The sequence below is a fragment of the Leuciscus leuciscus genome, assembly GCF_965113295.1.
Source record: "Leuciscus leuciscus genome assembly, chromosome: 21".
Lineage (NCBI taxonomy): Eukaryota > Metazoa > Chordata > Actinopteri > Cypriniformes > Leuciscidae > Leuciscus > Leuciscus leuciscus.
In genome coordinates this window covers 986163-998320 of record NC_138745.1, presented here as the reverse complement: position 1 = coordinate 998320, position 12158 = coordinate 986163, and the positions used below count along the sequence as shown (strand labels likewise).

The window sequence follows — 12158 nt, the reverse complement described above, 5'->3', positions numbered from 1 at the left end:
GACGTGCTGGCCCAAACCTGGCCCAGCCGCCCGCTGTATGCTTTCCCTCCGATCTCGCTGTTACCACAGGTAATCAAGAGGATCAGGGAAACGCGCCACTCAGTGCTCCTCATAGCCCCGTGATGGGAGAACCAAATCTGGTACCCAGAGCTAGTTAGGCTGTCGCACTCAGCCCCATGGCCGATCCCAGTGAGGAAAGATCTTCTCTATCAAGCATGCATGCCTGGATAATTAACGGATACCCGTTGATTTGCCAGAAGGGGTCGTAAACACGATCACGCAGTCTAGAGCTCCTTCCACGTGAAGGCTCTATGCGTCTAAATGGTCAGTGTTCTCCAAATGGTGCGCTACTAAGAGCCTGGATCCACACACACGTGGGGTTTCATGGGTGCTCTCCTTCCTACAAGAGCTGTTGAACAATTGCGGGTCCCCCTCCACGCTCAAAGTGTATGTGGCGGCTATTGCAGCGTTCGCGCAATAGGAAGGAGCGAGCTTATCATTCGCTTCCTTAGAGGAGCCAGGATGGTGAACCCCCCGCGGTCCCCCTCAGTTCCTATTTGGGATCTTTCTCTGGTCCTAGAGGCCCTGAAAGTGTTTCCCTTTGAACCGCTAGAATCTGTGGATCTGAAATACCTTTCGCTCAAAACCGTTTTCTGACAGGTCTGTCGTCAGTAAAACGCGTGTGGGATCTACATGCACTGTCTGTTAGCCCCGCATGTCTCGAATTCGGACCAAATGACTCCAAAGTCATCCTCAAACCGAGACACGGGTACGTCCCCAAAGCGATTGGCACTCCCTTTAGGGCGCAGATCATCTCCCTGTCAGCACTGCCAGCATCCGATAGTGAGGACAGTGATAACCTCTTATGCCCCGTCAGGGCGCTGAGAGTTTACATCACACGCTCCGCCGCCTTTAGGCAATCTGAGCAGCTCCAGCTCTTTGTTTCGTTTGGTGGGTGCACCAGGGGTCTCGCCACCTCGAAACAGAGCCTGTCCAGATGGATAGTGGACGCTATTGCAGCAGCTTATGCGTCCAAACACCTGCAGTGCCCTTTGGGCATCAGAGCCCATTCCACTAGAGGCATAGCCTGGCTTGGTCCAGCGGGATTTCTATTCACAACATTTGTATGGTGGCAGGCTGGGCCTCCCCCTCTACATTCGTGAGATTTTATAACCTGGAAGTTCCCGCCTTGCAGGCTAAACGTATATCAGTTTAAGTGATATGTATGTTCTGCCCAGTCGTTCATGTGCAGACTACTTTCGTGTACTACTAGCTTTTCTGGTGAGCTGCACTAAGGAATGAGATTCTCTATATACAGACCGGTGGAGCCACTCTGTATTTTCCCCATCCCGCGCTTGTGCACTGGTGTTGGCCTGTGTTGCTGGCCGCCTATTCTCCACTCAGCTGCGCTAGGGGTTATACTCTCTATACATAGACCAGGTGAAGCCGCTCTATATTCTCCCTATGATGTGCTTATGTACTGTGCCGGCCCGCGCTGCTGGCCACATTCTCCATGCTTATACATAGACCGGCAGAGCCGCTCTGTATTCCTATGAAGTGCTTATGACATGTGCTGGCCCGCGTTGCTGGCCGCCTGTTCCCGCATGTTGTGTTCCCTGGGCTCCACTGGGACTCATGCAGTGGATGCTCGGCGCGCACGGCATTGACAAGGGGTTCCCGTAGCGTAAGCAACTTGCGCAATACGAGAGAACCTCTCGTAAGAGAACGTACTGGAACGAGTATTGCGTAACCTGCCGTGTCACGCCATGAGCTTATTCGCTTCAGTCTATGAAAACCAGAATTTCAGCCTTTCAGCCTCTATTATACACGCTAGCCACACCCATTCTGGTGGGCTGAGGCGCATGGAGGGCGCAAAGCGCCCTCATTGGGCGTGACGTCACGCAGGGCTCACTAGTAGGCTGCTGCAGTTGCCATTCAGAGACATGGAAGCGTCTGAGAGCAGCCGAGCCTATAAACGTTAGTGAGTACCGGTACTCCATTACAAATATGTACAATTCTGCGAAATTCCATGTTAAAACTAGATTCCGCCTCCGCAATTCCGTCCGCGATTCCGTGATCGCGGAAATCATATGGCCCTAAATTTTGACCCACTATGGTTGAAAAAGTATCATTTTGGATAAATAGGGTAAGAAGTTCAATCAATAACTAAGGAATATTGACATTGTTTGTTATATACATTGAATATGTATGTCGGCCTTAAAAAATTACACAAATAATGCTTAATTTCACCTTAAAAGTTGGTATTTTGCATATATATACATAAAAAAGGCAGTGAGCCTCCATTATATCTTTGCTCTGACCCTTGACTATCGATCTAGAAACTTAATTTCCTCATCTTGATTGCCTACTTACAAAAAAAAATAGGGGAAAATGGTCCAACGACTGAGCAAGATAGGCAATTTGGCGGCCATTTTGATATGCAAATTAGAAGGTCAAAAACTCAAAATTTCACTTGGGAACCAGTTTTTTTGGACTCAGCACCCTTGAAATATGTAAGGTAGGCCGGTTCCCGACTTGTACCCATAAATGCTCCTCACTTCTTATAGAAGGCCATTTTTCTGAAATCCGTCTAGTCTATAATGGCAAATAGTGTTTTTTGTTTGTTTGTTTTAAGCACAACACCAAACATGATCTAACTTTCTTTTTGAAAGAAGTATTATCTTGTTTTATTATCCGACACAATTATTATGCTCATGCTTATACGAAAAGAATCACTTCCCCTTGGGAATCGATTCAGAATGTTCGAATAGTGATTCTTTTCACAAAAAGACTCGCTCAGAAGACTCGATTCATTCACTGCGAACAGTCCTAGTTGTTTTGTACTCAATACTTGGGATTTTTAAATGTTTTTACACCTGCTGATGTAATCACGAGCTGTATTGATTGAAGTGATAAGCTGAAATCTGATTGGCTTTGGGTCTTTTAAATGTTTATACTGATTGGTTCAGATTTAGTCACGAGAGGAGCCTTTATTGAAAACTAGCCTGGACTACTCATGAATAAAAGATATAGTCATGGGTTTGACACCATTATTTGGCGAACGGCTGATAATGTGGACTTTGAAACACAGACTGAAGGAATGGCACTAATACAACATTTATAATCTGAGTCTCAAAATTCAGCTTCTGATTGCACAGATCAGATGATCATCACATTTCCCGAGGAAGTCTTTATTAATAATTGACACAGCTCAAATCTGTGCCGTTATTACACAGGGTGAACATGATTTCACCAAATACAACATCCTGAACGAACATCTTTGTTGATCCAGGAACAACATTCCAATCAACCAATCAGATTTGAGGAACGAGTTTATAGTTTATAAAGTTTATGCTCACAACCCGGGTTAGCTCACACTCCTGAAGAATAATGTTCCATGAATTAAAACAGTATTAACATATTGTCACGGTGGGTTGCAGGAAGGCAGACGAAACGAGGATATAATTTAAATTAAACACAGGACGGCAGAACAGGAACAGCAACACACACACTAAATAAGAGATCGGACCAGTGACAGAAATACAAACACAGATTACACTGATTAACTGAACACAGGTGAGACATGACGAAGATGACTAAACAGGTGAAACAACTGAACTGATGATGACGGTAACCATAGAAACAAAGGAGTGGCGGGAAAAGAACAAAGGCAAAAAGGCATATTTCAGAGATATATGATAAAATTATGCATACGGATGCACCCTTATTAAAAATCTGGCTGATAATTATTCTCATGTTATTGACAGATATTCAAATTCTATACTCTCGTGTCTAAATAAATAAAGCATTAAAAAATTTAAATAAAAGTAAATCTAGGGTTCACAACATTATAATGTACAGAATGAATAATATATTCAGTTTAAGATTTTCTAAAGATGACATTAATAGTGTTGTTAAATTAAGAGTAAATGCTATCAATAGGGGAAATAAGCATCAGTGAATGTCTAATATTGACCTATATATGCAAGATCCACCAATACCAGCAAAGTGAAAAAATCTCTGATAATATGGATATTGGTAATTAGTATTACCCACAGATATATTATGCATCCCTAAGATGGATAAAGAAATGACACGGTAATCAAAAGCAGTGGAACTGAGATTATACGTTTTTTTTTTTTTTTTTTTTTTTTTTTTTTTTTTTTGATAGCTGTAGATTTTTGGCCAACATAATAAACCAAATCAAGAGCCCAGTATCAGTAATTCCACATAAACGGTAATGTTTGTTTTGTGCAGGTGTTTCTCAGCCCTCGTTCATCTGTCCAGCGTCAGAGATTGATGATAAAGATCCGGTTTCCTCCCCGACTGAGACGTTCCTTCATCCGTCAGCCTGTGGTTCGGGACTGGAGAAGCGCTGTGTGGTCGAGCCGCTGACTCTTTACTGCTCAAACACAGACGTTTAGGACTGACAGGTGATGGAGTGTGTGTGTGTGTGTGTGTGTCTCTCCATCATCTGTCTGTCTGGGTATTACAGCAGAGCTCACTGCCTTCTGTATTCAGAAAATATTTTTTATGAATACAATTTTCTTCACAAATATTCTCATTATAATTTTTTTTTTAATTTCTGTCTGGCTACGTGTAAAAATACAAAGAAACCATTCAAGTAATTACATGAAAAATTAACTGTAAAAAATATATTTTTTTGTACTGTGGAAAAAAACATATGAATAATTAATAATAATTCGTTACATTTATATAGCGTTTTTCTCAGCACTCAAAATGCTTTACATATGGGGAGGAATCTCCTCAACCTCCACCAATGTGCAGCATTATTGGAAATACTATTTCATTCTTTCAAAATTTCACGTTTAATTCAACGTCTTACTTGCCATTTCTTTTACAATAAGAATGTAATTCATTTTTCAATCAAATATTTACCCTTTTTTTGGCTTGCACTTGTATGTTGTGCACAAAAGCTACTCCTTTCATAGAATGACTCGCATGTGTTTTTGACTATATGTTTGACTATAAGGTTTTATGAATCCTTCGGAATAGTGTGTGTGGTTTGGGAGTGGGAGGGGCAACCCGGCTGTCAATCAAAATGGCTAATCAGCTCTACAATGAAAGAGTGCAGACTAACGACACGTGACTGGAGATGCACTTTCCATGACGCCCACGCTGTCATAAATTATCCCCTCATTTCATCCGCAGTCACGGGGTCATTCAATTATAACCAGAGGCCTTGTGTTAATTGAAGCCTGTCCATTTGGGCCGTGCTTTCATTAATTACACGAGCACTCTCTCTGATCACATCTGTGTCAATGCTCCATGTGTTTATCGGCACAATAACATCCTGCACTATACTCGTGCCTCTATACAGTCTGAGTAATGGTCGTCAGGAATGAATCGATCATGAATTCTATTCCAAAAGGTGTGGAATAAAAAAAAATAGAACTAAAACACAATGCAATGCATAATTCAAAACACCTGTGGAAAAATCAATTCCTTCATATTAACAAGAACATTTGACTGTATTTGTAGCGGGTTTGTTGGAGTGCAGGAAAGCACAGCTGAGAGAACGTCACAATCTAAAGCTCTGTATAATGTCAGGCTTGTTTTTCTCCAGTTTGTAGGGTTTTGCTGCCCTCTGTTGAACACTGGCAGACTCTCTCTGTTTTCACTGAATCCTTCTGAACTTGTGCATAATGATGTTCAAACACTGGCAATGCATAAAGTAAAGCAGTTTCTCTTAATATTTGATCACTTCAGTTTCTATCAGACGAGGGGCTTTAAATTCAACAATGTTACCTTTAAAAATGTTAGGAATATATAGTATTGTAGTAAATGTGCTCAGCAATTCTAATTAAAATGAAACTGCTGGTGCTACATTGTTTATAACATTAAAATATTCAGTTTTATTTTTGATTTTATTAATATTTTAAATATGCTTTTTTTATTTTTTTTATTTTTTTTTCATGTTAATTGTAGTTTAATTTTGTGCTTTTGCCATTTTATTAGTTATATTAGTGATATATACATATACATATATACACACACACACACACACACACACACACACACACATATATATATATAGCTGTATAGCATATATGTGTGTGTATAGCTATTTAGGTTTAATTTTTTCTTTTCTTTTTTTCCAGTTAATAATTTTTGTACTTTCTTAAACTTATCTCAGTTTTCAACATTTCTAATTTTCATTTAGTTCAAGTTTTTCAACGAGCATTTTTTTTCCAGCTTCATTTCAATTAACATAAATGTTTTGAATATTTTGAATATGGCTTAATCGAACCAGTATTTCCACTTGCCATTTGTTGAGAGTAGATCAGGTGATCTGAGCTGCTGTGATTGGGTGGAGGCAGAGACAAATTTGCATATTCATGATATTCATGTTTCCTAAATATTATTTTAAAGCATGAAGATATTATTTTCACAGGAACAAACGTGTAAATATGTCATTTTTATTATCAAAGATGAGTTATAATTGATAAAGTTAATAAAAAATTACTGCAGGGGGACTTTAAAGAGGTCACGAATTGAGAAATCTTTTGACATGGAAGAGGTTATTGTACTATTAAAACATCCTTGTTAGTCCAAAAACAGCTTAAATTGAAACCAAGCTCAGAAAACAACTCGTTTCAGATTTTGTTACATTATGATGTAATAGAGAGATGAAAGACCGAATCAGATTATAGTGCTATAATCAGCACTTTTCATGATTAATTCATCTCAACAGCTGTAATAGAAGAGGATTTCGAGAGAGTACAACATGTAATTCTTTGCATTTCATATGCAAAGATGTTAGCCAATCAGAGAAGTGGGCGTTTACATTGAAGACACGCCCCTTCAAACAGAGTGTTCAAATTAGAGGCTAAATTCAGGGTAGAAAATGGCCTTTTATTTATAAATTGTGACATTTTATGATGTAAAAATCATCTTTGATCACACACTGACCCATGAGAGAAGATACAGTGAGATGCTTTCAATGTCTGTTCCTGGCAATGAAGTGCTGTTTATCGTTTACATGAAAATTAGAATTTGAAGCCTGGAATTAAATTATTTAATCTCTGCATTAAAAAGTGATTGTAAAATTCGGTTAGTAATCGCAGAAATGAAAATATGCAAAAGACAGAATTTGTAAAGATGCCAATGTTTTGTACATGCATTTGTAGGCCTACCTTTGTTTTAAATTATTTCTTCAGCTAATCCTATTTTGACGTTATGTAATGCAGAAGCTCTCAGTCTGCACTGACTGTATAAACTTCAGCTGATGGTTTTCTTCTGTCCACAGTGTCCATCCTCCGGCACTATATGCTCAAACAAATGTTGAATGTGGATTTCAGGTGTCATTTCATTCCTTCTGCCATTAACAGGAATTTCCTATCGGCAAACAGCAGACGACGAGACACGTGTGTCCAAATCTGGTCATGATACAGCAGAAGAAGCTTCTCCAGCTCTGGACTCAGACCAAGAAAACACACTCAGAATTGATAGTGTTTATACATGGCTTGCATTTTTCGACAAGATGGTGGATGTGTGTGTTGATTTTTATCTTCTTTCGCTCGGTCAACTGCATATCAGTTACAACTGAACATGTAAAGCCATGAAAGTGAACTAAAATGAGCTGTTTTAAGGGGAAAAAAATGAAGGAAGCGAATGGGGCCAATTCATCAATATTCAAATATTCATTTTAATATAGTAAATAATGTTCGTTTAATATGATTTTGGTTTCACTTACGACCTTTTCAGTCAAATGCAATTTTACAACTTTGTTGACACACTGCAAAAAAACTGTTTTCTTGCACAAATATCTAAACATTCTTAAAGTCCCCCTGTAGTCAATAAGTGTATCCCTTAAAACTCATCTTTGATCACCAAAATGACATATTTAAACATTTTTTCCTTAAAAATAAATTGTCATGCCTTAAAATAGCTTGAATGTAAACCTTGCCTCATTTAGTATACGTGGTTCTATGAATATGCACATGAGCCCCACCTCCACTCACTCACTCAGCTCAGAGATCCACTCGTTGACGATCAAACGTTGATCTGATTGGTTACAAGGTAGTTTGTGACGAAAACACTCAGCAATGGTGTCGACTTGTGAATTTACACATGGTTTGTCTTAAAGCACATTAAAAACACCACATAGACACATAAACAACATTAAAAGCTGGATTTTCACCACAGGGTGAAAGTCAAGATACATTTCCTGGAGAAGTGGAAGGACTTGACTCTTGACTTGAGTCGACTTGACTTGACTCGAATTTACTTGACTTGAGTCGACTTGACTCTTGACTTGAGTCGACTTGACTTGACTCGAATTTACTTGACTTGAGTCGACTTGACTTGACTCGAATTTACTTGACTTGAGTTGACTTGACTTGACTTGCCTTGCCTTGCCTTGCCTTGACTTGCCTTGCCTTGCCTTGACTTGACTTGACTTGAGTTGAGTTGATTGACTTGACTTGACTTGACTTGACTTGAGTTGATTGACTTGAGTTGATTGACTTGACTTGACTTGACTTGACTTGACTTATCTTGACTTGACTCAGGTCGACTTGACTTGAGTTGACTTGACTTGACTTGGCTTGACTTGACTTGACTCGGGTCGACTTGACTTGACTTGACTTGACTTGACTCGGCTTGACTTGACTTGACTTATCTTGACTTGACTTGACTTGACTTGACTTGAGTTGATTGACTTGACTTGACTTGACTTGACTTGCCTTGCCTTGCCTTGACTTGACTTGACTTGACTTGAGTCGAGTCGACTTGACTTGACATGGCAAACCAGGAAATGTGAACATGAAACAAAAAACAAAACTATCTATACAACAAGACAGAAACTATACAACTTCTTACAGGTTGAGTTGTTATTGCCCATAACACGCTAGTATTCTGTTAATGAACACTGATTGGTCAGTGAAGGACTGATTACGACCAGAGATACCGCTTGATGGCATTGTGTGTGTGTGTGTGTGTGTGTGTGTGTGTGTGTGTGTGTGTGTGTGTGTGTGTGTGTGTGTGTGTGTGTGTGTGTGTGTGTGTGTGTGTGTTTCGGCGTGGTCTTTTAAAACAATAAAACAAAAACTCTTCTAGCACGTGTATTTACCTGTGTCAGCTGTGTTGTGTAGTTACCTGTGTCAGCTGTGTTGTGTAGTTACCTGTGTCAGCTGTGTTGTGTGTTTACCTGTGCCGGCTGTGTTGTGTGTTTACCTGTGTCAGCTGTGTTGTGTAGTTACCTGTGTCAGCTGTGTTGTGTAGTTACCTGTGTCAGCTGTGTTGTGTGTTTACCTGTGTCAGCTGTGTTGTGTGTTTACCTGTGCCGGCTGTGTTGTGTAGTTACCTGTGCCGGCTGTGTTGTGTGTTTACCTGTGTCAGCTGTGTTGTGTGTTTACCTGTGCCGGCTGTGTTGTGTGTTTACCTGTGTCGGCTGTGTTGTGTGTTTGCCTGTGTCAGCTGTGTTGTGTAGTTACCTGTGTCAGCTGTGTTGTGTGTTTACCTGTGTCAGCTGTGTTGTGTGTTTACCTGTGTCAGCTGTGTTGTGTGTTTACCTGTGTCAGCTGTGTTGTGTGTTTACCTGTGTCAGCTGTTGTGTGTTTACCTGTGTCAGCTGTGTTGTGTGTTTACCTGTGTCAGCTGTGTTGTGTGTTTACCTGTGCCGGCTGTGTTGTGTGTTTACCTGTGTCAGCTGTGTTGTGTGTTTGCCTGTGTCAGCTGTGTTGTGTGTTTACCTGTGTCAGCTGTGTTGTGTGTTTACCTGTGTCAGCTGTGTTGTGTGTTTACCTGTGCCGGCTGTGTTGTGTGTTTACCTGTGCCGGCTGTGTTGTGTGTTTACCTGTGCCAGCTGTGTTGTGTGTTTACCTGTGTCGGCTGTGTTGTGTGTTTGCCTGTGTCGGCTGTGTTGTGTAGTTACCTGTGTCGGCTGTGTTGTGTGTTTACCTGTGTCAGCTGTGTTGTGTGTTTACCTGTGTCAGCTGTGTTGTGTGTTTACCTGTGTCAGCTGTGTTGTGTGTTTACCTGTGTCAGCTGTTGTGTGTTTACCTGTGTCAGCTGTGTTGTGTGTTTACCTGTGTCAGCTGTGTTGTGTGTTTACCTGTGTCAGCTGTGTTGTGTGTTTACCTGTGTCAGCTGTGTTGTGTGTTTACCTGTGTCAGCTGTGTTGTGTGTTTACCTGTGTCAGCTGTTGTGTGTTTACCTGTGTCAGCTGTGTTGTGTGTTTACCTGTGTCAGCTGTGTTGTGTGTTTACCTGTGTCAGCTGTGTTGTGTGTTTACCTGTGCCGGCTGTGTTGTGTGTTTACCTGTGTCAGCTGTGTTGTGTGTTTACCTGTGTCAGCTGTGTTGTGTAGTTACCTGTGTCAGCTGTGTTGTGTGTTTCCCTGTGTCAGCTGTGTCGTGTGTTTACCTGTGTCAGCTGTGTTGTGTGTTTCCCTGTGTCAGCTGTGTTGTGTAGTTACCTGTGTCAGCTGTGTTGTGTGTTTCCCTGTGTCAGCTGTGTTGTGTGTTTGCCTGTGTCAGCTGTGTTGTGTGTTTGCCTGTGTCAGCTGTGTTGTGTGTTTGCCTGTGTCAGCTGTGTTGTGTGTTTGCCTGTGTCAGCCGTGTTGTGTGTTTAACTGTGTCAGCTGTGTTGTGTGTTTACCTGTGTCAGCTGTGTTGTGTGTTTACCTGTGTCAGCTGTGTTGTGTGTTTACCTGTGTCAGCTGTGTTGTGTGTTTCCCTGTGTCAGCTGTGTTGTGTAGTTACCTGTGTCAGCTGTGTTGTGTAGTTACCTGTGTCAGCTGTGTTGTGTGTTTCCCTGTGTCAGCTGTGTCGTGTGTTTTCCTGTGTCAGCTGTGTTGTGTTTACCTGTGTCAGCTGTGTTGTGTGTTTACCTGTGTCAGCTGTGTTGTGTGTTTACCTGTGTCAGCTGTGTTGTGTGTTTACCTGTGTCAGCTGTGTTGTGTTTACCTGTGTCAGCTGTGTTGTGTGTTTACCTGTGTCAGCTGTGTTGTGTGTTTACCTGTGTCAGCTGTGTTGTCGATGCCTCGAGAGAAAAGAAAGTGCACAGCGCGAAAGCACCAAAGTGACTGAAGGATTGCCGTAAAGCAGTTTCTCTGGTCGTAAGATGTGTATGACGTCATTGACATTTTAAAAGACTTTTTAAAGCAAATAAGTGACTCTAAAAAATCTAACACCCAGCAATGTGTAATTTCTTTACATCTCCTTTCGAATACAACATTCAAATTACTAGACAAAAAAATATATCCTGAGAGAAGTGGATTTTGACGGGTATAGCGCCATAGACCTCCATTCATCCTGCACTCGTCCTGTGAGCGCCCTCATGTGGAGCCAGAGTGGAACTGCAACCAGTTCAGAAGCCGGAAGTTTACTGAGTGGGACTTCTCCCCTTATTAGACATTCTATGACAAAGCTAAAGTAGCCTAAATTCACGTTTATTTTTACGTTTCTGTCAGTCTGAGGTGTCGTTGCCATAACGCGTTGCTATAGGTTGCGTCACTTGCGGTAAGTTGCGGTAAGTGTCTTACTTCGGTTTTGACTGAAGGGGTCAGTCTCTTTTCGAGGGTCTAAAACTCCGGAGTAGTGTGTGTGTGGACGGCAGGCATAACCGTAGCAAAAGTTTCATTTTAAAATGAAATTGCAACTACAGGCGTATCATGTGAAGTGCAGGCTGACAACAACACGCGAAATGGTGACGTGAAAAGACTTTATTATTGTAAAATTTTTGATACTTTTGCAGCAATAGTATAATAGTACAGTACTACTGGTCAAAGATTTGCACACATGCACATTACTTTTTTTTTTCTTTCTTTTTTTAAATGAAGTCCCTTATGCGCATTAAGTCTGAATTTATTTGATCAAAAATACAGAAAAAAATCATTACAATTTAAAATAATGGTTTTCTATTTTAATATACTGCTAATTGACCTTAACTTGTATTGAAACAATAGAGAAAGACAATAGAGTTTAAGTACTTTTTGATGTCATACGAACATGTGTTTTAGATCTAAACACTGTAAAAGGTTGCAAGGTTTTCTGAGATCAGCTGTTCAGTCGCAGACGTCGTCACTTCACACACATTCCCAGAGGTTTGTTCCTCATGCATCAGACATAAGAGTGTGTGTCGTTGTGTGTTTTCACCTGAAGGATAGTGTGTCTGTGTGAATAAAGCCAGCAG

General features: G+C 40.8%; 1 protein-coding gene across 1 annotated transcript; it reads left to right on the top strand.

Moving 5' to 3' along the window:
* Positions 1–3035: 3035 nt before the first annotated feature.
* Positions 3036–11344, top strand: LOC309485652 (uncharacterized protein; the record flags this gene model as incomplete). The annotated part of the gene is made up of 4 exons (XM_082152582.1): positions 3036–3039; positions 4258–4418; positions 9325–9880; positions 10476–11344. 4 exons carry the CDS (start codon positions 3036–3038, stop codon positions 11051–11053), a joined length of 1299 nt encoding a protein of 432 aa, XP_082008708.1. The 3' UTR covers positions 11054–11344.
* Positions 11345–12158: the final 814 nt, after the last annotated feature.